The sequence below is a fragment of the Schistocerca serialis genome, chromosome 3, assembly GCF_023864345.2.
Source record: "Schistocerca serialis cubense isolate TAMUIC-IGC-003099 chromosome 3, iqSchSeri2.2, whole genome shotgun sequence".
Lineage (NCBI taxonomy): Eukaryota > Metazoa > Arthropoda > Insecta > Orthoptera > Acrididae > Schistocerca > Schistocerca serialis.
In genome coordinates, this window is record NC_064640.1 from 73,149,897 (window position 1) to 73,174,222 (window position 24,326).

The window sequence follows — 24,326 nt, forward strand, 5'->3', positions numbered from 1 at the left end:
AAATAGCTACAGTCATGTAAGTACTACCTCCAAAACCGTCACTTACAAAAACTGAAAAATCAAAATGATATCCTGTTAATAAATGGGACCTCCAATAATTATTTTTTGTTTATTTGGGGCACCATCAAATTCAATTGTAATTCGTTTCAAGCTCCTCCAAAAGAGTTATAAGGTCAACACCAATTTCTACTCAACAGACCCCTGAAACGCCGAGAAGACATAATAGGAAATGTCCATCTTATATTCCTATTTACAGGGGCTCAAACGCAGTTATAACTGAAGTTTCTGGTGCCCCAACTAAACAAATTATTGGAGATCCTAATGTATTTTTTAAGCACTACTTTTGGGGGTAGTACTCGGATGACTGTAGCTATTGTGGCAAGTGATCATGTTGGATGCAAAGCACTCAACCATGGTTTCCACAATGTGATAACACACTTAGAACTTAGAGAACAGAGTCCAGAGGACCAAATAACTATCTTAAGCAGCCCACAGTGATACAACACTAAAAATAATTGCTTCTTGGCTTTTGACAAGATCAGTGTTGTGATTATCCAGTTTCTCCCAGCATATTTTTCTGCTCGAACAGCCCATGGGTGTACTGCCAGTCCATAGTGTCCCCTATGAACACTATGGACTGGCAGTACACCTGTGGACTGTTCAAGCATGAAATATCAATGTTATTTTTTAAATTAAATAACTATTTATTGCCTTTATTATCTATAAATCTGTACTGATTTGTGGACAGTATCTTTCCATATCAAGAAAATTTATTTATATTTGAACTTAGAATATGCTGAAGAATTCTGAAGCAAACTCATGTTCAGGACATTGGTCTGTAATTTTGAAGGTCCAATCTTTAACTGTTCTTGTATATAGGCATCACCTGCACTTTTCCAGTCACTTGGGACTTTGCATTGAGTGAGACGTTTCCTATAAATGCAAACTAAGTAAGAAGCCAATTCCAAAGAGCACTCTATATAAAACTGAATTAGGATTCCATCTGGGCCTGTATTTTCAACTCTTTCTGTTGCTACTCCATTCCAAGAATGCCTATTTCTGTGTCTTCCATATGGGAGTCTCTGTCATGGTCAAACAATAGTATGTCTGCATGATCCTCCTGCATGAATGATTTTTTAAATGCAAAATTTTAAACTTCAGCTTTCCTATTGCTGTCTTCCATTGGCACCTGAGACTAGCCAATGAGTGATGGAATACAAAGCTTTCATCTGTTTAGTAATGTTATGTATGATCAGAATTTTCTCAGGTGCTCAGCAAGATCTTTCACATAACACATAACTTGGAAGTTCTTGTATGATTGGCAAATTGAGCTTCTTATAGATGAATGAATTTCTACTAACTTTTGGCTGTTGACATTTCCATGTTCTTTTTCTAACAGGGACTGCAACAATCTCTGTTTCCTCATCATGCTCTTAATTTTTGTTGTTAAACCATGATTTTACTTCTCCAAAATGTGATTTACAATCAGTTTATACTTCTCCTGTATTTTGTCTATGTGTATCATATTAGAACTAAATTACACCTATTTATTGTTGAAGTACGATGCTAACAACTGTTTATTTGCTAGCCAGCTGTGTCTTCAGCTGTTCACAAACTGTGGTCTTTTTCTCCCGTGAACTCATGAAACAGTACACTCTACTAAAAATTGAATGAAAACAACAGGTAAGGAAGAAAAGGAAAAAATGAGCTCTGTTGTCTTTTGGACCAGGATTTGCACTATCAGACTTGCTTTGAAAGTGCCGATTCTGAAAACACTGGTCTTTTGAACTGCTTTTCTCATATGACATCCTAAAAGCTATGGATCAAAGTAGACAGGTATATGGAGTATTTCCTGACTACCAAAAGCATTTGATTAAATACTACACCAGTAACAAAAGTTTGATCATATGGGGTGTAAAAAAATATTTGATTGGAGTAAGGATTTCATGGTAGCAAAGATGCAGCAAGTTATCTTGGATGGAGAGTCATCAACAGCTGTAGATATAACTTCAGGTGTACCACATGGAAGTGTGTTGTGACTCTTACTGTTCATGTTGTATACTAATGACTACATTAACAGTGACCTCAGAGTTTCTGCAGATGATGCAGTTATCTATAAGGGAATACTAAGTTTTAAATGCGACAAAAATATTCAGTTAGATCTTAATAAGATATCCAAGTGGTACAAACGTTTTTAAACTGCTTTCAATGTTCAGAAATGTAAAATTTGCATTTCACAAAATGTAAAAACACAGATATCCTCTGATAACAATATCAGTGAGTAACAGTCAGAGACATTCTACTCATACACAATTTGTAGAGAGATGAAATGGAATGATTACACAGGTTCAGTTGTAGGTAAAGTAGCGGAAAAGGGGGAGGCAGGTGCAGACTTCAGTTCATTTTTCAGGTACTGGGAAAATGTTGTCAGCCTACAAATGAGATTTCTTACGATATTCTCATGCAGCCCAGCCTAGACTACTCCTCAGATGTGTTGGACCAATATTAACTACAACTGACAGTGGATACTGAATTAAAGAAAGCAGGCTAGCATGAATGGTCACTGGTTTGTTTGACCAATGAGAAAGTATCACAGAGATGCTTAAAAACCTTATCTGGCCAATATATGCCAGATACATGCCAACTATCCTGTGCAAACCTACTTACAAATTTTCAAGAACCAGTCTTTATTGAGGAATCTAGAAAAATGCAACAACTCCCTACATATTGCTGACAAAGGGACTGCAAACACCAGATTAAACTGATTACAGCATACAGAGAGGTATTTAAGTAATCATTCTTCCCATGCTCCACACATGAATAGAATGGGGAGTACCCTCTATCATACACTTCTAAGTGGTTTGCAGAGTATACATGTAAATTCAGAAGTAGAAAAATTTGTGAAAATTTTTGAGTTATTTAAAGATTGTGTGTGGACAAATAAAACAAGAGTAATTATGGTGAACTGTACACTGATATGGAAAAAGTCATGGGATACCTCTTAATATTATTTCAGACCTCCTTTTGCCTAGCAGAGTGCAGCAACTTGATATGACATGGTTATTGGAGGTCTCCTGCAGAAATATTGATCCACGCTGCCTCTATAGCCATCTGTAATTGTGAAAGTGTTGCTGGTGCAGAATGTTGTGCACAAACTGACCTCTTAATTATGTCCCACAAATGTTTAGTAGGACTCATGTCGGGCGATCTGCATGGTCAAATAATTCACTCGAATTGTCTGGAATGTTCTTCAAACCAGTTTGAAAAACTTGTGGCCTGGTGACGGGGCACATTGTCATCCATAGCAACTCAATCATTGTTTGGGAACATGAAGTCCATGAATGGCTGAAAATAGTCTCCAGGTAGCTGAACATAACCATTTTCAGTCAATAATTGGTTCAGTTGGGCCAGATAACCCAGTCCATTCCACATAAACACAGCCCACACCATTATGGAGCCACAACCAGCTGGGACTGTGCATTGTTGACAACTAGGGTCCATGGTTTCATGGGGTCTACACCAAACTCAAACCCTACCATCAGTTCTTACCCACTGAAATCAGGATTCATCTCACCAGGCCACAGTTTTCCAATCATCTAGGGTTCAACCAATTTGGTCATGAGCACAGGACAGGCACTGCTGGTGATGTTATGCTTTTTAGCAAAGGCATTCATGTTGGTCCTCTGCTGCCATAGCCCATTAACAGAAAATTTTGCTGCAATGTCCTAATACTAACATTTGTTGCACATCTCACATGGTTATTTAAAGCAGTGTTGCTTGTCTGTTAGCACTGACAAATCTACTCAAACGCCGCTGCTCTTGGTCGTCTGTTGCTGTGTTGTCTATGGTCAGATGCAATGCTTGAAATTTGGTATTCTTGGCACAATCTTGACAACATGGATCTCAGAATATTGAATTCCATAATTACTTCCAAAATGGAATGTCCTATGCAATGCATCTAGCTCAGACTACCATTCTGCATTCAAGGTCTGTTAATTTCCATCATGCAGCTATAGCCATGTTTGGAAACCGTTTTACATTAATCAACTGAATACAAATGACAGCTCCCACAATGCACTGCTCTTTTAAACCTTGTGTATGTGATGCTACCAACATTTATATATGTACATATCACTATCTCACAAATTATGTCACCTCAGTGTAAATTTATTGTGAATGATAACGGTTCTATAAATGGGTAGAGTATAGTGGATTTAAAAATTTAGATGATGACATCTAAAAGTGTATCAAATATGTTGCATCAAAGAAAATTTGTGCCATTGCAACATTCAAACTCAGATTTCTGCTTTCTATGATCAGCTGCACTAACAAATGGATTAAATGGACACACTTTGAGAGCCAGCTCAAGCTTCATTGTCATTAATGACTTATGATGATAGTGATTGATAATTTATGAACATTGCTACAATGGTTTTCTCATGAGATTCCTGGGGATTGTGTTACTTGAGAAATGGATTTTCAGAAGAACAATGGATTACTCTGCAACAAGGGATATACATAGATCAAATTAAATTCAGTGGAATGAAATGAATGGATAAACAAGAATAAAATTGACAGAGGTGGAAAGGTGACTTCAATGATATCATTTTATGTCATCGCAAGTTCACTGAGATCATTCCTCTCAATCCAGTTATTTCATTTCAGTAAAATTAATGCAATCAATTCATATCTAAAAATAGATTTATTAGCACTAATGTTAATTTGAAGGGAACATTTCAATCCATTTTCTTAGATAAAGTACTGAAGCACTACATTCTATTAAAGATTTATTCTATAAAAAATAGATTTTATAGACTAATATTTGAGAAAACTGGTACACCATGAAGAATAAGTACAAGGGTTAAATGAAAAGCAATGACTCCACCTTCGTTAATTGAGTTTGGTTGGGAATTTTTTAATAAATCAAACGCAGAAATAATCCTTAGAATGTGAACTTTAATTACCAATATTCACTTTTCCACATAATCACCAGCCAATTGGATACATTTCTGCCAGCGATGAACAAGTTTTCTGAAGCCATCACAGAAGAAGACCCTTTCTTCTACCACAGTCTCACAGTTCTCTCAATGTCTTCATCAGAAGCATAATGATGTCCCCGCTGATCATCTTTCATTATTGGGAATAGGTGGCAGTCAGATGGTGCTAAATCTGGACTGTATGGAGGATACTGTATCGTGGTGAGATTCAGTCTCTGAAGTTCTGCTGTGGTGGCATGTGAAGTAGGTGGTTTGGCATTGTCATGCTGCAGAAAAACATTTCCCTTTCCTATCAAACCCTTGTTAGCCATCATTACAGAGTTCGCAGCATTGTGATGTAATGCTCTGAATTTGTTACTATTACACGATCAAGGAAATTATCATGGGTAATACCATCTGCATCCCAGAACACTGTGGCCATGATTTTTCCAGCTGAGGGCTGCATCTTAAATTCTTTTTCTGGTGTGAGTCTTCGTGTTGATATTCCATAGACTAACATTTGATCTATGGGTTGTAATGGTGTACCAACATTTCATATCCTGTCACAATTGAATGGAGAAAGGTGTCACCTTCATTCTCATAATACACGAGGAGTGCCTGGCAAATATCAAGTCTGTGCACTTTCATTTCAGGAGTCAGTATCCAGTGTACCCATCATGTGCAGACTTTCTGATAGCCAAGCAAAGCAATAATATGACCCACACATTCTTGTGAAATGCAGATTGTGGTTGCAATTTCTCTCTGAATGATACAATGACTGTCCTGAATCAATCTGTCAACATTTTGCTTGTGAAACTTGCTGTCACAGGACATCCAACTCTTTGTTTTACATGCAGGTCAGATGTTCCCATCTCAACAGCTTTAAACTTACTCACTCAACGTGTTATATCCACAGATTAACAGACATTTGTGAACAAAAAATGTTTATTAGGTGTAGCAAGGCCACTGCTTAATTTCACAAAAATATAAACTTCCTTCAAAAACAAAAAGCTTCTTCTCCTGCCAAAATTTTATAACAAGCCAAAGAATTATGCCACATTATTGAATTGAAATATTAGCAACTGAACTAAATTTAAATTCCTTTGTCTGGTTTTCCCTTGACACTCTCCGGTGGATGCCGAGGAAGTAGACAGGCGCAGAGTCCAGGGTTGTCAGCCGGCGTAGCAGAGACGTGGCACCTGGATGTTCCGGCTGCATTGAAGTCTCTTCTGGGCAGCAGTCCATGGTGGGTTGAGAGATGCCTGCTTTCCTTTCTTCTGGCTATTTAACCCAGTGGCTCCAGTTTTCTTCCGCTGATTCCGGAGTGATCATTGGCGGCCATTGGCGGTCAATGATTGGCAGATGGTGATATCATCATGTGACCATTTGTGCTGGAAAAAGGCTCATGTGTGTGTGTAGTTCACGGATGATTGAATGTTTGGTGGGAACGTCTCTAGCGTCGGCTTGCGGAACGCACCTGAACTAAGTTGCAGGCGCCACTTAACTCTGTCGCGGTAGCCAACCGTTGTGTTTGTGTGGCTGTGCGTGCCATGGCACAGTGACACACAGTACTCACATCAACACAACCACCATAAACTGCTTTCATTCTCTGATGAATCTCCTTTGGGGTGGCACCTTCTGCTGTCAATAATTCAATGACTGCACATTGCTTAAATCGCATTGACAGACCATCTGTGCAGTGTTATATACGTCACACTGTAACAACACAACCGTTCAATGCGAAGGCTTTCTGCCAACTGGAGCTGTAGAGCAGAGGCTACATAACAAGCCAGTACCTGCCGCATACTAATGCTACCAACTGTTGAAGAGTTACGAAGGTGGAGGCATTACTTTTCAGTCAACCCTCATATGACTGAACTTATCACAGATTAGTTACATGACACATTATTATGACTGGAAAACTGTTTATAGTGTCTGACAGAGAATTCAGCACATCATAAAACCTCACATGCAACATCCGCAGCATCAAAATATGGTGGCATAAAATTGAAGATGGTAAAAATACATTCTGAAGGTACCTTTATGTTTGCAGTTGGTACCGAAGTCAAGAGCACTCTCCAAATGACTGCAGTGAAAATGCTGCTAGTCAATTATTCTCAAAAAATTCTAATGGGTGCTGGGTTAGGTGAATGTGTAGAAGAGAGATGCAGTGGCAGTCTCCACTCTACAGGGGAGACACACACAATCCTCACTGTATATGACGGCATTTTCCTTCTAAAGTATGGTACAAGCACTTAAAGTAGCTTTTGGTCCCTCACCTCCATGGTGTATCAGTAGCTCTTTAGCTTGTCCTCAGTATTTAGTAGTTAATACTGCATACACAATACAAGATACCTGTTATGTTCATTAACACTGCAGAATGCCAGACAGAGCTCTCCTAAAAAATACATTATTGACAGGGCCCCCACAGTATTAGCCTCGAGAGTGTTTCCACTTTGGTGCTCAAGTATTGCACAGCTCCTGCTAGGCCGATGTGCTAGTGATTTAAAATGACTGAGGAAAAAAACAGATTATTACAAGAAAATTTGCTAATAGTCACAGGTTTTATGATCCTGATAAACTCCAGATATAGCTCAGTTTCCCTGATTTAAAAATTTGCTTTGAACTGAACAGATGATGCTTTCCTGGAGAGAATTCAACTGATAAATTAAATGCTAATGAAGTATTTGTAGTTTAACGGAACCTATGATCGATAACTTTAATGAACACCATTTCCTAAGGAATGTAATTTGATGAATTAAGATAAATTAGACCTACCCACAAGCTTCAAATTAAACAATACTGTACAATACTGTAATCTGTAAAAATGAACTCCATAGAATTCCATGCAGTGTGCTGTACTTGCTTGCTTGCATTTTTCTGTCTAGTTTTAACGTTTTTCACAATGAAATTTCTTCTCAGACCTTACTTCTGAGTGCACAAGTGCTCACAAACCTTCAGTTACAAAGCACTGCTACCCACGTGCACACACAGACACTTGTAGGAAAGAAATAAATACACCGAGGCAACCACCACTCAGTCCTAAAATGCAAAGATTTGTCTCTTTTTTTTTTTTCTTGTCTAATATTTGGACAGGTATCATATTCAAAAATATGTATCAGGCCGACTACATGGACTTTATCTCACAAACACAGCAAGGTGATTTCCCTACTTTGGATATTAGCCAGATCAGTGTTAAGCACTGCTCTAGTGGCTGTAACCATAGGAGATAATGAAGCAGTGCCTGTTCCATTTAAGATGTAGAAAGCTGGATACTCTCCCTCTGTTATGTTTTCTACTCCCATCAATAACTAATTTTTTTTCTGATTTTTATCATATTTTCAATATATTTATTTATGTAAGGAGTTACATTTACTCAAATACGTAATTCCACTTAAGTTTATTATTCACTTGGTTATATTGAATGTGCTGATTTCAGTGATTCAGTTAGTTTTACTAGAAGTTCAGTTAACTAAAAAATATGGCTAACGGAAGTTAATACTACAGTTTATGTGTACTATATTTGGTGAGCTAATATGTAAATGCAGCTAAATGGACCTACACCTATGAATGGCAAATGTTCTGACTTCGTAGTAAAATACTTTCATTTACATGAAACTAATTAACTTATGAAATAATTGGCACTGAAAGTTCACACATTCACAACTTTCCATTGCCAATTCTGCCCCAGTCCTTGCTAGATTCTGCACTTTGACGCTGTACTTCTGTTGCTATATTTTTTTTCCAAATAGATTACACCCTCATAAGTTGATCAAGCCAATAATTAAGATTTTGAATAATTTATCACTATGTAAAATAATTTTCAATATGGCGACCATACTCATAAGTGAATGGAAGCATAAAACAGTTCTATACATTTTTATAATTTACTAACCTTCAACATATCCCATAAACTAAATAACTGTTAAAATTCATAGTCCATTCAGAATGAAAGAATCTAATTAAGTTGTTTCTCAAAACGCAACATAGTTTCTGAGATCAACAAATCAACAAACATATGCACACCAGTCCTTAAATAGCCCACACCATCCCAAAATTGACAGTCTAAATAAGCAAGTGAGATCTATGTAGATTAGAGTCTTTGAGGTCCAGTCATCGTGTTAACATCTCTATTTTAGTTCAACTAAGAGTCTGCAACTTGTATCCATTCAACACTATGTGGGGCAAAATTTGTCATAACAAAGTCTGCAACTAGGAATCATATGAGTAATAATTATGTCTGTCGGTACAGAAAAGTTTGCATACTGCTCTTAATATGCTAATACCTGTGTCTGTAATGAATCCACATGTATGAGCAAATGTGTGTTCAAATAACTACCCTTCAATTTCTGGATATGTATTGTGTTGTGTTTAGCAGTTGGTTTTATCATTGTGGTAATTTTACTGAAAACTGTATTGTGTGTACAGTTAATTTCATATTTTTACCACTGCACATTTTTCCACTGTGAGGGTCAACAAACAGAGTGTCATTGAATAATAACTGGTTTATTCTCATCTAGATACGTTGACGAAGGAAGAAACGTAATCTCCTATCTGTATAAACTGTGTGCTATCACAAACATTATAATTCTAATAGAAGTGGAGAAAAGCCACTTAACCCCAAATATTGACTAGTGTACATAATTTTGCATAATCCATCTTTTTAAACCAGTTTTTGGTGAGTTTAGCAGGCATGATATGGGACTTCAAGAACCAGGGAACCAAGGATAATATCATGCACTCTGAGGCATTTGTGGTTTCTAGAGAATGTAAATCAAGGCAATGACACACATGCTTGCATTCTAGTCTTCAGCAAATGCCACCATATATTCAGTCCACAGCTCGTGGTCTCTGCGTAGCATTCTCGCTTCCCGAGCATGGGATCCCGGGTTTGATTCCCGGTGGGGTCAGGGATTTTCACCTGCCTCAAGATGACTGGGTGTTGTTGTGTCATCATCAGCATCATCATTCATCACTGTTACGGTCAGAGGAAGGCAACGGCAAACCACCTCCGCTAGGACCTTGCCTAGTACGGCGGTGCGGGTGTCCCACATCATCTACTATGCTCTGTCAAGGAGTATGGGACCTCATCATCATCATCGTCATCACCATATATTCAACATACAGATCTTAACCAAGAATCAGATCAACACTGTGGATGATGTTGCATATTAAATTATGGCCAAGTGATTATATTGGCAAGTAATCCATGCTGTAGTCAAAAGAGACTATGCAGTATGCACCTGTTACTATATATGACCTTTTTCTATCTGCTGATTATGCACACATGTCATTGTCTCAGTAACATGCCCTGTAATATCCAAAATGTTGCAATACAAAAGATCCATTAAACAGAGGCTAATAATTCTGCTCAATTTGAGCTCAATAACATGTCAATGTCAAGCTCTTCAATGTCAGTGAGACATACTGGCGCTCAATTTCAGGTTCATGTGTACGTTTCATTGGACAATTGTTTGATGAGTGAACTCACCACAGCATTGACCTTTCTGGTCACAGAAGATGTGGTGCAGCTGTGTCTTACATGTCTTCTATACCTGTGCAGTTTTATTCACTTGTTATTGATACCTATTTGTATATGTACACTTTCTTAGGATTCATTCTGACCACTTCAATTGTCAGAAATATTACTATATTTTAAAAAAAAATTATGTTTCTAAAATAATCATTCTCAAATCTTACAAGAATTAAAAATAATTTGAGAACTTGAGCCACACCTTTTCAGTTGTCTTGTGGCAAATGCCATTTTTAATGCCACGTGTTGTAGGCATACAGGTGCCTTCCAGCTTTTCCAGGTATGCCTGCATGCTGCTCAGGCCCCAGCCTTTTGCTCCATTTTCTTCCCAATGCTTGAAATCATTTGGATGTCCAAGAGAGTGCACCATATAATTTATTTGGCCACTTCCACCTAGACCACGACCACGCGGCCATGCTGAAACCTGTAGAGTAACAAACATTGTACTTCACTTTATATAGAAAATAAAATTCATAATCACTGTTCTAAAATAATAATCTAAATTTTTGCTTAATGCTGGAATTTGCAGAAATTTATAGCTATAAAGTTTTCAGCTGCAATGTTAACATTATAAATATATCAGACAAATATTATTTATTTCTGCCATCTAAATGAAATGAAGTAGCACTCTTCTATATTTGTTTGAAAACCTGATGTTTAAATGAATGAAAGAAAAGTTCATTTTAAGTCACAGAAACAGTAGTCAACCTGTTGAAACTGTAAATGTGAACTGAAAAGCTAGTAAAATCTCACCAATTTGATGGGGAACAGATTATTTATTGATCCCTTCAGTTTGTGATTTTTACAGCCTTCTAAAAATGTTAACACTGAGTCTTTCCTTTTACAATTCAAGGATAGCTCCACTCATGCTGTGACTGTTGGTGTCGTCATTCCATACACACAGTTGGGCTCTTAGCTTGGTGGCTTATATCTACCTGAAAGTGGCATAGAGATATCCTATCAAGTGTTCACTTTCATGGAACTGTATATTTGTTATTGAAAAGGAAGACTTACCAGGGAAGGAATCAATTATGGCCTACATAAGAACTATTCTGGCATTCCCTTAATCAAGAGGCTCGAGATGGGCTATCCAGTACTGCTTTCAATGGCATTAATAGTGGCTGTTTCTAAACTACATCTCACTTGGGTAGCTTCTCAAGTACTGTACTCATGAGGGTGAATGATCCCTACTCAAGTTTCCCATCAATGGATACTTCTTTTAAAGTATTGAGAATCAAATCTGTATCTTCCATATGGCAGTTTGATGTGGTGACCACTTAACTATGGAGATGGGTAAGTCTGAAACACATACTCCATAATTATCTGTTATTTACAACTGGATCAATTGTCATTTTGCATCTGGTCATCACCTTCTTCTTCTTAATGTTTCTTTCATCTCTGTTGTCAAACAGACAATTGCCAATGCGGCAAGGGGTCATAGAGTACTAACATTTTAGTGACTTCTGTTTGAGATGTTAATGAAAAGCATTTTCTTCCCCTGTTGGCTCAGCACAGAGTTATCAATAAAACTTCTCCACAATCTGTTTTTACTTTGAATTTTTTTAAATTTACTCAAAGCTCAAAGTAGAATTTAAGTTTTATACTTGGCAACTTGACTATCCTAATTTATTTTCTAGTGGTCTCTATAAATCACTTCAAATGAAGGACACATTTGCTTCTTCTATAAATATTTAAATATTTATTTTTGTTTTCATTTGGCAAGTTTGGTTTAGTACTCCATATGCAGTACCCTCTCTTTCAGTGGCCATACACCATAAAAGATGTTGCTTTTTTCCCAAAGTACCAAAAGTATTAACTGAGTACTCAAATATTTTATTTCGCAGTCAAACAAGTCACTAATATAAGTCTGAAACTACTGCTGGAAAGATAAAATGAGGATACATCACACCATTGTAACACTTCTTTGGAGTCCAGTTTTTGTGTTAGTTTTTAGATATATCATGTTGTGGTGTTTATGTTGGCTCATTACATAACACAAATAGAAAGAGAGAAATAAGCAGACACACACCAATGAACCAAGAAAAATACATATAAAAATCATCTTGTGGAGCTGAATAACAGTGTCTGTGGACTGAGAAAGCCATTGTACAATAAAACTGCCACACAAAGAAAATTTGTCACACTTCTATTTTATATTAAGACAGTTAATTTTTTTCCTTGTAAAACCAGAAATAATACTGCTAACTATGCCTAAATAAAAATATTTCTTTATGTAAGCTGCTGCATATACATGTCTTTAGCTATGCCGCAGAGTATATTCTGTGTATTTGATTGTTATAACATCAACTGGATGTATTATATGGCCTTTTAATTGTATAAATTGGTACAAGTAACAGTAACTTCAAAAAGCCATATTCAGATATTTGTTATGAGGTGGTACTCAGAGTTCTTACTTAGCCTTGTCTCTTGAAGAAAGTGTTGGTGAATCTACTTGATGCTTTTCTCACTAGCCTCTCATAGCACAGAGGCAAGAAAAAAAGTGGCATGTTTGAATTGCATGCATCATTGTGCCATAGGACAAGTAATATCAATATAGAAAACACAGCAACCTGGGCACAACAGTGGGAAACTTGGCTCTGCCTGTCCAAAGCTGGGATAAATGGTGAGTGATGCAGGAGTAACATCTCTGAAAAAAGCCTTGGTCCAGCTGACCCAGCTGGTAGTACCTTGTAAGGGTCACTTGGCAGGGTTACAGGTGAAGATGGTCAACAGTTATGAAGGTGGAAGAGGATCATATGGCCCAACGATTGGTGAAGCAGCGGAACTATCTTCATGAAATGATCAGCAGTGTCAGGAAATAATCTGAGGAACCATAAAAAGGGAAGCTTTGTCTTAAAAGTCCTCAAGGACAGTGAGTCTAGATGAAGACACCCTTGAACCAAAATCACATGGTCCTCCAGATTGAGGAATATGGTGGCAGGCCAGTTACCTGTCATTTGTAAAAGTCTTACATTACCAAAAAGCCCAATACTTGCCTCAGAAGTTTGGATAGAAACTTGGAAAATGAAAATGGCTATGGAAAAGGAGCATGAACACAAAATGATGGCGGAAAGTGTTAGAAATTGCACAAGAATTAAACAGCCTAAAGACAGACACTGTCATGCTAATGTAAATTAACAAAAAGAGAATATGCTCAGATATGTTGAACAACTCTCTACAGGTTTTTTGTGGGATGATAAAAGAATAATGACCAAAAATAGATGTCAGAGGTGATCAATACAAAATGTAAAATAACATACTTCAAGACTGTAAATGAAAATCTCATATGAATTAAAGCATGTTAATTTGAAATTTCAGTGACGTTCTTGGGTTTGTATGCAATATTTGATAATGAACTACCTACTAACAAAGACGAGTTCTTTGAAGGGATTTACAATGAAATCACTATACTAGGAAGACTAGAGAAAATACCATCCTCAGGGATTTAAACAGTAGAGTAAGTCAAAGAACAGAAAATAAAACAGTGGAGCCATATGGAGAAGTAAATTTGAAAGATAATGGAGGAAGGCTAATAGAAATATGTCAAAGTCATTAGCTTAAAATACTTAATGGTTACCATAGATGCATAGAAATCCTCACATTTACATGTCTGCAACCCACAAGAAATCGGAAATTCGTCTTTGTCCATGTAATAAGAAAACAGATCATGAGCATGCTGATTAACAGTGTTTGGGTGTATAGAGATGTTACATGCGATTATAGTCATTACAGCAATAGACAAATTTTTTATACAGTGTAATCATTACATTAGTAAATAGTGCAGTACAGCATGCCACAGTTGTCTGCTTAAAATTCTATGTCACAGTCAATAAAGGCTTTTAATTCATAAAAGGGGTTGGTAACAAGCCATTTATTCAAATTTTTCCTAAATGCACATTGTGGAAGCTCTTGTATCATCTGAGAAAAATTGTTAAATAGTTTATGGCCCACTATCTCATAGCTATTGATTGTCTTTGATAGTCTATGGTATGATGTCTGTATAGACTTATTTTTCTTTTGTTGTGACTGTGAATATTATTTCTACATTTTACTTCATGCAGATTCTTTTTTGTATAGATTAACACTTGGTGTATATGCAGGTTTATAACAGTCATTATTTTACAATCAGAGAACTAGGACTTAGAATGTGCTTTATGTTGAGAACATGTAATGACTCTGATTGCTTTCTTCTGCAGAGGTAATATGTTTTGAACATGGAATGAGTTTTCCCAGAGAATAAGTCAGTATGACATAATACTTCAAAAAAATGCAAAACAAGATGTTTTAACACAGGCTACTTGTACACATTTAATAAGACACCTTAAAAAGTAAATTACTCTGGAAAATTTAACACTAATGTACTTTATGTGTTGCTCCCAGGACAGTTTTTTTATCTAAGTATACCCCCAAGAGCTTTATATAACTGCGACCATTAAAATGACTTTTGTCCTTTAGACGAAATACCACTTTCTGTGTTTCGTTCTTGTTCAAGAGAAACCCATTTGGCCAAAACTAGTATGATGCTTGGGCAAGTGTATAGTCAACAGAATCTTTTGGCTTATTCAGATCATTGTTATAATTTAGGAACATAGAGTCATCTGTGAATAGCACCTTATTGGAGCTTATAAAAGAGGGTAGGTCACTGATCATGACTAAAAACGAAAATGGTCCTAATAAAGAAAGATCACTGCAGAAGTCCCACCATCATTTGTTTCTTGGTAGACTTTTCTGTGCCACTACACACAACTTGCAACCTGTCTACAGTTTTGGAGATTAGTTATTAATAGTTTTAGGCTGTTATCACTGATGCCACAGAAATGGAGTTTCTTAACAAGAGTGTCACATCCTACACTGCCAAATTCTTTACTCATGTCACAGATGGTGGCATGAGCAAAGCCATTCTCCTGAGACACTTTAATAACGTATTTTATTGCAGACAACACTTTATATGATAGTACATGAATACTCTCTCACAGAAACTCAATCAGAAGCTCGGTGATACAGAGAAATCTGTAGATGAAGGGTATCAAAACATTATAAGCCTTGTTCAAATGGCAGGAGAGGTAGCTCTTGGAAAAAAGTGCAGAAGTAGGAATAATGAAACAGAAACACTAGTCAGTCAAAACAGATGTACAGTCAGAAATAGTTAGCCAGTAAAACTGAGGCAGATAACAGAAATTATACGTAATTGAAGAGAATGACAAGCAAGCAGTGTCAGCTGTTAAAACAAATTGTGGGATAAAAAGTGTGCTGAGATTAATACACATTTAGGAGGAGCAAGATATATTCAGAAGTATGGAAATTTATTCAAAGAGTTAAGTCAAATAAGAACAATGAATCCAGATACAATTAACCCTGTAACGGCTCCAGACGTGTTAACGAGTGTGCCTTTGTACCTATCCCTGTGTGCTCTGAACGTATTTACGCGCGTTACCAGTCCTTCTACCTGGTACTGTGAATGTGTCTACGCATAGACACATTCAGAGTACCAGGCAGAAGAACTGGTGGTGTGCGTAAATACATTCAGAGCACACAGGGACAGGTACAAAGGCGAGCATGTTAACATGTCTAGAGCAGTTAAAGGGTTAATATGTATGAAATCATGCATAAACCACTATGAGCAGTTATTGACCAAAAACAGGGAAAAGAACAGAAAAATGCTGTCACAATTTAGCATACAACAGACAGGCATTGTATACAAAAGCAGGGTCCGTATCTTTCAAATAAATATAAAATAGTGACCTGTCACAGCTTTGCACAGGTAGCAGTAAGTATCTACAGATGGACAACATGTGTGGCACAGCAGTAACAAATTACATACATGGAACTTCATCATGAATCAGTTTATCTTTTAGTGAAAACCATATAAAACTCCTTACAGTAGTTCCTTAATTTGGTCTTCATAAACAAACAGAAAATTGCAGCAGGGGACTTTAATTTATAACATGTATAGATATATATGTTTATGTAGAGATTCCAGTCAAAATTTGGACTCTCTGGAGTTGCAGCAACTGTTTACTGTAGTGCTTTCCTGCCAGACACTGCACCTTCTGTAGCTGATCAGCTTGTAGCTCCCATCACTGCCATGAAATGTCAACTCGAACACCAATTAAATATGGAACAGGTATCAATACATATGTCACACACTGATTATTATTATTATTATTATTATTATTATTATTATCATAAATTATATACAAAACATTCCTCATGGATCAGTCTATCTGTCAGTGAAAACCATATCAGAATCCCTACAGTAGTTCCTGAGGTTAGATGTACATACAGACAGAAAAATGTGTGGGGGTTGGGGGGTGGGGATGGGGCACTTTAATTTAGTAATACATATATAGATTGCAAAAAAGTAGCATTTATTTTTTGTAAACTAAATAATGCTTACTTATAACTATAGTAGCATTACATAAAGGTATCATGCTCTATTAATACTGAGGAATTCAGTAAGGAGAATAGGGATTGTTGGACAGATAAACTGAACTGATTGGACTACTTGACAAAAATTTATTTATATGTTTGTTTACATTTTTGCATGAAGGCCATCAAGCTGATGACTTTTGCAAATGTCATACATAGGTTTAGTAGACTAATATAGATAACACTTACATGCAGTAGTGATACATACATTCATCCTAATATTCTAATTATATTGTGTTGCACAACAGAGGGCACCTAGATTAGAATTCAATGAGTGGATATAAACATTTATTTACTAAGAAGGCTTTTAACTCCCTGCAGAACAGCTTTTGTTCACAAGTTTTCAAAGTATGTGGCAGCTTGTTGAACCATATCTGCCCATTAACATAAGGGCTATTGTCTCTTATTTTTAATTTTGTCCTCTGAAAGAAGTTGCCCTTACTTCTAGTATCATAATTATGTGTATCACTGCACTTATTTACTTCGTTTTTACTATTCAGAGGAAATATAATAAGTTTATACAAATACGAGGAATTTTCTGTTAAAAACCTATGTTGGCCAAAAGTTTCATGACAGGACTCTGGAGTTTAGTCCACACATTAACCTAATGGCTCTTTTCTGTGATAGTAATATTCTATTCAGCTGCAGGTCTGCCATACAACCCTACAGTTTAATACTGTAATTAAGAAATGGATAAACTGTTTCATAGTAAACAATTTTTAGCATTTTAATTGGGACTATTTTTTCCAGCTGACTTATCAGTTACAAGCTAGTGCTGATTTTCTCACATACAGAAGTAATGTGGTTTACCCAATGAAGATTTTTGTCTAGATGGGCACCAAGAAATTTAATGTTATCCCTTTCTGCTGATGGAATACCACAAATATTTTTTATTTCAGCCTTGAGAACCAGTTATCTTAAATGTTAGTGTCTGGGATTTACTGATGTTGGTGTATACACCCTGGTGTAGAAAATATATGGTTATTTCAATCATACCCTTAGTTGCAGCTGAGTGTAATGTGCCAAGGTATTTTTTATAAAATAAGAGTGAGGTGTTGTCAGCATAGCTTACTACATGTGACTTGAAAGTTGTGTCATGTAATTGGCATAAACCAAGAAGAGAAAGAGACCAAGGATCAAACCCAACAGTATTGTATCTCTAGAAGACTGGAAATGTATTATTATCTATTTTACATGAAAGTTTAGTACACTGTTCTTGACTTGTCAAGTATGTGGTGAGTAATCATGCAGATGAGTCCTTGATGTTGTAAGCCTTCAATTTCTTAATGAGTAAGTCATGGTTGACTGTGTCAAAGGCTTTGGAAAGATCTAAGAATACGCCTGCTGTCTTCATACCTGGGTCTAGGAGGGTGTACACATTATGGAGAAATTCAGCAACTGCAGTAGTTGTGCACTGATCTTGTTGTTTCTCTGTTAACAATTTGTTTTTGTAAAATAAGCAGAGAGCTAAGAAACACCTTAATAAAGGTAGGGATCAATGATATTGGGTGATAGTTTGAAACCTCTTTTGTATTCCCCTTCTTATTCACTGGCTTAACAATGCTTATTTTTAGACTACTAGGATAAGTGCATTCTTGAACACTACAGTTTATGAGATACATTAGTGGTTTGACTCTTTCTTTTATATATTTTTTAAATGTTACACTTGACATACCATCCCATGCTATCAAATTGTCATGATCCATATCAAGTGCTTACTTGGACTTTGTGTATAGCAAGAACCTTACTGTTTTCATGTCACCTCTCACTACTGACATTTGCTGTAATCAAAGTTAAATATTGTCAATTGCTTTCTAGGGATAAAACTACTAATGTTATTTGTTTGAATTGTTGTATAGCATTCTGAGAATGCTACATCCCTTAGGCAGCCTATTAGCGATGAGTGGGCAAGACCACACGACTGACGACAAGGTGTTAGAAATAATCCCCATGCCTGATGGCCACTGACTTTTTTGTGTCTACTGTGCCGGCGCGTTAATTCTCTCTAGTCTTTGCTTTTCAGGGGCACTCATTTTGCTTTCACAGTTTCTTGTCGTTTTTGCTAATCAGTGTTTTCAGGTGGGCGTTGCTGACAATTTCTTTGATTTTATCATTGTTCATAATTCTTGCCTTGTATATTTTTTTTCATTTGTGTCTTCCAATACGACCCCCCGTCACACCTCCTGCTCAGGTGCCACAGCTGCAAGTGTTAGATGCAATACAGCTAATGCAGCTGTTTCAGTTTCAGACAAACCAGATTTCTATCCTGCTCAACACAGTGCAGCAGCTGCTCACCAAAACTGCACACCTGACAGAACAAGCACCACGTACTACAGCTGCTATGCCACCTTTTCAGCAGTTTTGTGACAAAGAAGAGGAATGGCTCAAGTGGTTACAACAGTATGAGACACATGTACTTGCCCACAATGTCCCAGATACTGTAAATCTTCCATATCTTTTATCCATGGTAGGAAGTGCAGTGTTGAGATTAATTTGAAAACTCTTACCTTATGCCACTCCAAGTGAACTTGCTTCCAATCAAGTAGAAAAGGCCCTAACAAACTATTACGACCAACAAGTGAATGTGGTAGCAGCTAGGTTTCAGTTCTTTAATTGCAAAAAATGGTCAGTACAAATGTATCACAGATTTGCAAGGTATGAAAAGGAAATGCAAATTCAAATGTGCTTGCGGTGCTTTATATTCAAATATTATGTTGCGTGATTCGATCATGTACAATGTATCTGATGTCAAAATCAGAGAACAAATTTTGAAACAGTCTGATCCATCAGTTCAGCAGATAGAGCATATGCTTGATTGGTACAAATTTGGTGCCTTGTTGGCTGATCCATTTGAGCAGCCAGCTATTTGTCGGGTTGGGTATCTTAGTTGCGATCACCCCATTCCCCACCGGCGGCTTGTGCTAGGCAAGCCAAGTAAACAACCTTCCATGCTGCATATGCAGTTCGCTAAACAGGCAGCTACACAGGCAAACAGAATTAAGTCTTGCCCTCACTGTTATACATGGCACAAACGCCAAGACTGCCCCTCCCGACAAGCTCAGTGATATGCTTATAGTAGCAAAGGACATGCGCAATCTGTGTGTTTGCAATGGAACAAATATCAGAATTTGGCCCGCTCACAAAAATCTAGTCACAAGGCTCATGTCATTAATGTAGTATATTCCAAGTTTGCTGCTAGCAAGCATGCGGTTTCTACAGTAATATGTCAGTCAAACAAACTTGTTGTTCATTTACTTATTTTGTGGGAAACGTGAAATTTTCATTGAACACGGGTTCCACTCTAACATTACTAAATTGTCACACATATTAACTGTTAGGCTCCCCACACCTGTCTGAGACTATCATGCAACTGACGGCTTGTAATGGACAAGACATTGCCATCTGCGGAACATGTACTTTGCCTGTCATGTACCACTTGCATACACAAACAGTGACTTTTACAGTGCTACATTCACATGATTGTAAGAACATATTTGGTCTTGATTCTTTTGATTTGTTTGGCTTTAACATTCAGGACAATGTGCTGTCAGCGTCTGCATTCAGTGCAAAAGATAGTGTAACTAGCGTGCTAAAATAAATCCCAGAGCTCTTTTCTGAAGGTTTAAGCAAAGCTAACAATATTGTTGCACATATTACACTGAAAGACAATGCTCAGCCTAAATTTTGCTGAGCCAGAACTGTTCCCATTGCATTACAGGACAAAGTCACTGCTGAACTTAAGGAATTGCAAGATAACGGAGTTATTGCACCTGTATCAGCTAGTCAATGGGTGAGTCCACTGGTTTTGGCCCCAAAACCTTCAGGTCACATTTGCCTCTGTGTTGACATTAAGTCTACAGTCAACCCACAAACTCTAATTGATACTTATCCATTGCCACACCCAGAGGATCTAATGAACAAATTAGGTGCTGAATGCTACTTTTCAAAAATTGATTTGGGTGACACGTATCTTCAAATACCACTCAATGAAGAATCTCAAAAAGTATCTGTAGTACATAATTACTCATTTTGGATTGTTTAAATATTTGTGTTTGCCTTTTGGCAGTTCGTCTGCACCTGCCATTTTTCATCAGTATTTGGAACAGCTGACTGCACAAGTGCCAAAGTGTTTGAACTATTTGGATGATATTGTCGTAGCAGTTCGTACACCTGAAGAACATATTGCAAATTAGTGTGCTTTGTTTTGTGTGTTTTCTAATGCAAGACTGAAGTGTAGACTGGACAAGTATGATTATTTAAACCTCAGGTGCAGTATCTTGGTCATGTTATAAACAGCCAAGGTGTACTTCCTCTGCAGTCGCATTTGTTAGCCATACGCGATTTGCCAGTTCCTCACAATGTCACAGAATTGCAGTCAGTTTTAGGGAAAATGAATTATTATATTCACTTCATACCAAGTGCTGCACAAATTGCAGCTCCATTGCATTGTTTGCAATGCAACAATGTCCCCTTTCCTTGGACAGATGAGTGCAAAGTAGCTTTCCTAAAACTTAAAGACACTTTGCTCAGTGATCAATGTTTAGTTCATTTTGATCTTGAAAAACCAGTTGTATTGCAAGTTGATGCTTCCTCTTAAGGAATCAGTGCTGTGCTTTTGCACAGAATTGGTGATAAAGAGAGACCTTTGCTTTCGCATCAAAAGTATTGTCCAAACCTCAGTGTAACAACTCACAAATTGAAAAAGAGGTTTTGCCTAATGTGTATGATGGCACCAAATTTCACCACTATTTTTTTGGCAGGAAATTCTACTTAGTAACAGATCACAAGCCTTTGCAGTCCTTGTATCATCTGATGAAACTGGTTCCTGTATGAACTGCCCAAAAATTGCAAAGATGGGCTTTGTTGTTGTCTCAATACCAGTAGGAGATTGCATATCATCCAACAGCTCAACATGGTAATATAGACACGCTTTCACATCTTCCAATTGGCCCTGACACAGACTTTTATGCTTCTGCTACATCTTGTTGTCACATTGATGCTCAGGATTCTGAATTGCTTCAGTCTTTCCTGATGAACTATAGAAAAATTGCACAGGCTGCAGAAGCTGACCCAGATTTTAACATTTTACTCAAATACATTTGCACATCTTGGCCTCACTCATTGAATAGCATAAAGAACTCTGTAGTGTTCCATTACTTTGCATGCTGGCATAGCCATGCTTGCACATTGGCACAGCCATGCTGTACAGAAAGGTGTAATTCTTGTTCACAATGACAGTGGACAGTCATGCATGTTGATCCCTACAGCTTTGCAAAAAGAAGTGTTGCATTTACTTCACCAAGGACACTGGAGGATTGTTGAAATGAAACAGTTAGTACATTGACACTGTACTTGGCGGGTTATGGGTGCCCAAATAGAACAGACAACGTCACAGCATCACGTATGTGTGGAAAATCAGTCGACGCTGCCACAAAAAGTCACTACTTGGCCTAAGTTGCAATTGCCATAGCAACGTGTGCATGTAGACCTCACAGGAAATTTTTGGAACACCCATTGGTTGGTTGTGGTTGACTCACATAGCGAGTTTCCTTTTGTTGTGACCATGCACTTGACAATGTAAGGTAGCACGATTCAGGTGTTGTCTTTGATTTTTTGCCTAGAAAGTTTACCTGAAGTAATAGTGTTAGACAATGGCCCTCAGTTCACATCAAATGAATTTGAAACGTTTTGTGAATGCAATGGTATACTGCATCTAACTAGTGCACCATTCAATCCACCGTCAACTATTTCTCACCTCATATCGATCGAACCCATGAGACGGACCATTGCCGGTGGAAATGCTTTGTGGCTGCCACCATTGCACACTGCTCCACCCTCCTCAGCATCCGGCACCAAAAGAAGGCTGCAATTAACACTTTGCACCACATGACATTGTCTATTATAGGGTTTTTAGCGGCAACAGACAGTGGGCGCGAGGCGAGATTGTCTGTAGACTTGGTGCTTGCATGTTTCTTCTTTCAGGTCCAGATAGTTTGCAGTGCCACCATCAAAATCAAATATCCCTCTGTCACATATACGTGATCTTCAAATCTCTCTTCCCCCAGATTCATGGATTCAGGGGACAGCGAGGCCACGACACCATCGGATGACCCCATGGAGACGGAGCCTTCACCTCCTCTGCCTCCTCTCATCCTACCGATGAAGCTGGACCCATCCATGCTGCACCAGTTGCTGCCTTCTTCCTCTATTTCATGGCAGCAGGAGGTGGACATGTACCCTACTGGTCATTTTTCGGGGGACGTTTCCACCAGAGCACAGGCAAGATGGTGGGGTATGGCCGGAAGCTCGATTTTGCTTGCGACCACAGCTTCCAGCCCATCAAGGCGCAAACACTCCTGCATTCCCCTCCATGGTCGCACTCCATACACAACAATGGTCCATCACTTTGGAGGGGAGGAATGTTCTAGCGTCACCACAAGTGATGGAATGAAGATGCGGAATGCATGAACAGAGAAGACAGTGTGCAGGGAGGAGACCCCCAAGAGGGATCATTGCCGACAAAATTTTATTTAAATAAATTTTCAATGCATAATGTTCGGCCGTAGCCGGCTTGGGCATACTGTGGTGGAAGGTGCTGGCCGGAAGACCATGGTCGGCACATTCCTGCCACGTGCTCCTCGGTCAGACTCAAGTCCCACGGGTTGGTTGCGCTGACGGGGGCACGCTACTAGCAAGGCGCGTTGGCGGAATCAATCCTCCAATCAGAGACTAATCGTGTGATCACGTGGGGACGCGGCCGGGAGCGGCGAGGGCGGCTTGGAAACAGCTCCGCGCTCTCTTAGCTTCTGACCTCGGCCCCGAGTAGTCGCTCCTCTAGCCTCTGCCTCTCTGATGAGCAGACGGCAAACCCTCTTGGGGCTGCTCAGCCCTACGTAGGCACCACTGTACCATCATTACAAGAATAAACTGGGTCCATTCCACTCAATTAATTTTCATTTTACAACGCCCTCCGCTCCTGACTTCTATCCTGACGAACAACAGTGAGGAAATGGCTAATGGTGCACGGAACTGGACCATATCGTGCCAAGAGTGACACCTGGAAGAAGTGAATATAAACACCACTCCTGCTAGCCTCGACTGTTCAGATTGGGCCAGTCTGCAATGAAAATTAGTGATATGCTATCAGATTGTCGTGATCCATATTAAGTGCTTACTTGGACTTTGTGTATAGCAAGAACAAGTTTAAACGCAGCCAAAACCTCTCAGACAAACAGAAGCTAAACGATGTCAAAGTTAGCGTAAGGAGGGCTATGCGTGAAGCGTTCATTGAATTCGAAAGTGAAATTCTATGTACCGACTTGACAGAAAATCCTAGGAAGTTCGGGTCTTACGTTAAATCAGTAAGTGGCTCGAAACAGCATATCCAG

At 38.1% G+C, this 24,326-nt stretch overlaps 1 protein-coding gene across 3 annotated transcripts in view; it reads right to left on the reverse strand.

Moving 5' to 3' along the window:
- The window catches only part of LOC126469731 (neither inactivation nor afterpotential protein G-like), a 240,592-nt gene that overhangs the window by 184,643 nt on the left and 31,623 nt on the right, over positions 1–24,326 (reverse strand). For all 3 annotated transcript variants that reach the window (XM_050096932.1, XM_050096931.1, XM_050096930.1), the window contains exon 4: positions 10,712–10,933. In XM_050096932.1, coding sequence (XP_049952889.1) covers positions 10,712–10,933 — 222 coding nt within the window. The remainder of the gene's footprint in view (positions 1–10,711; positions 10,934–24,326) is intronic.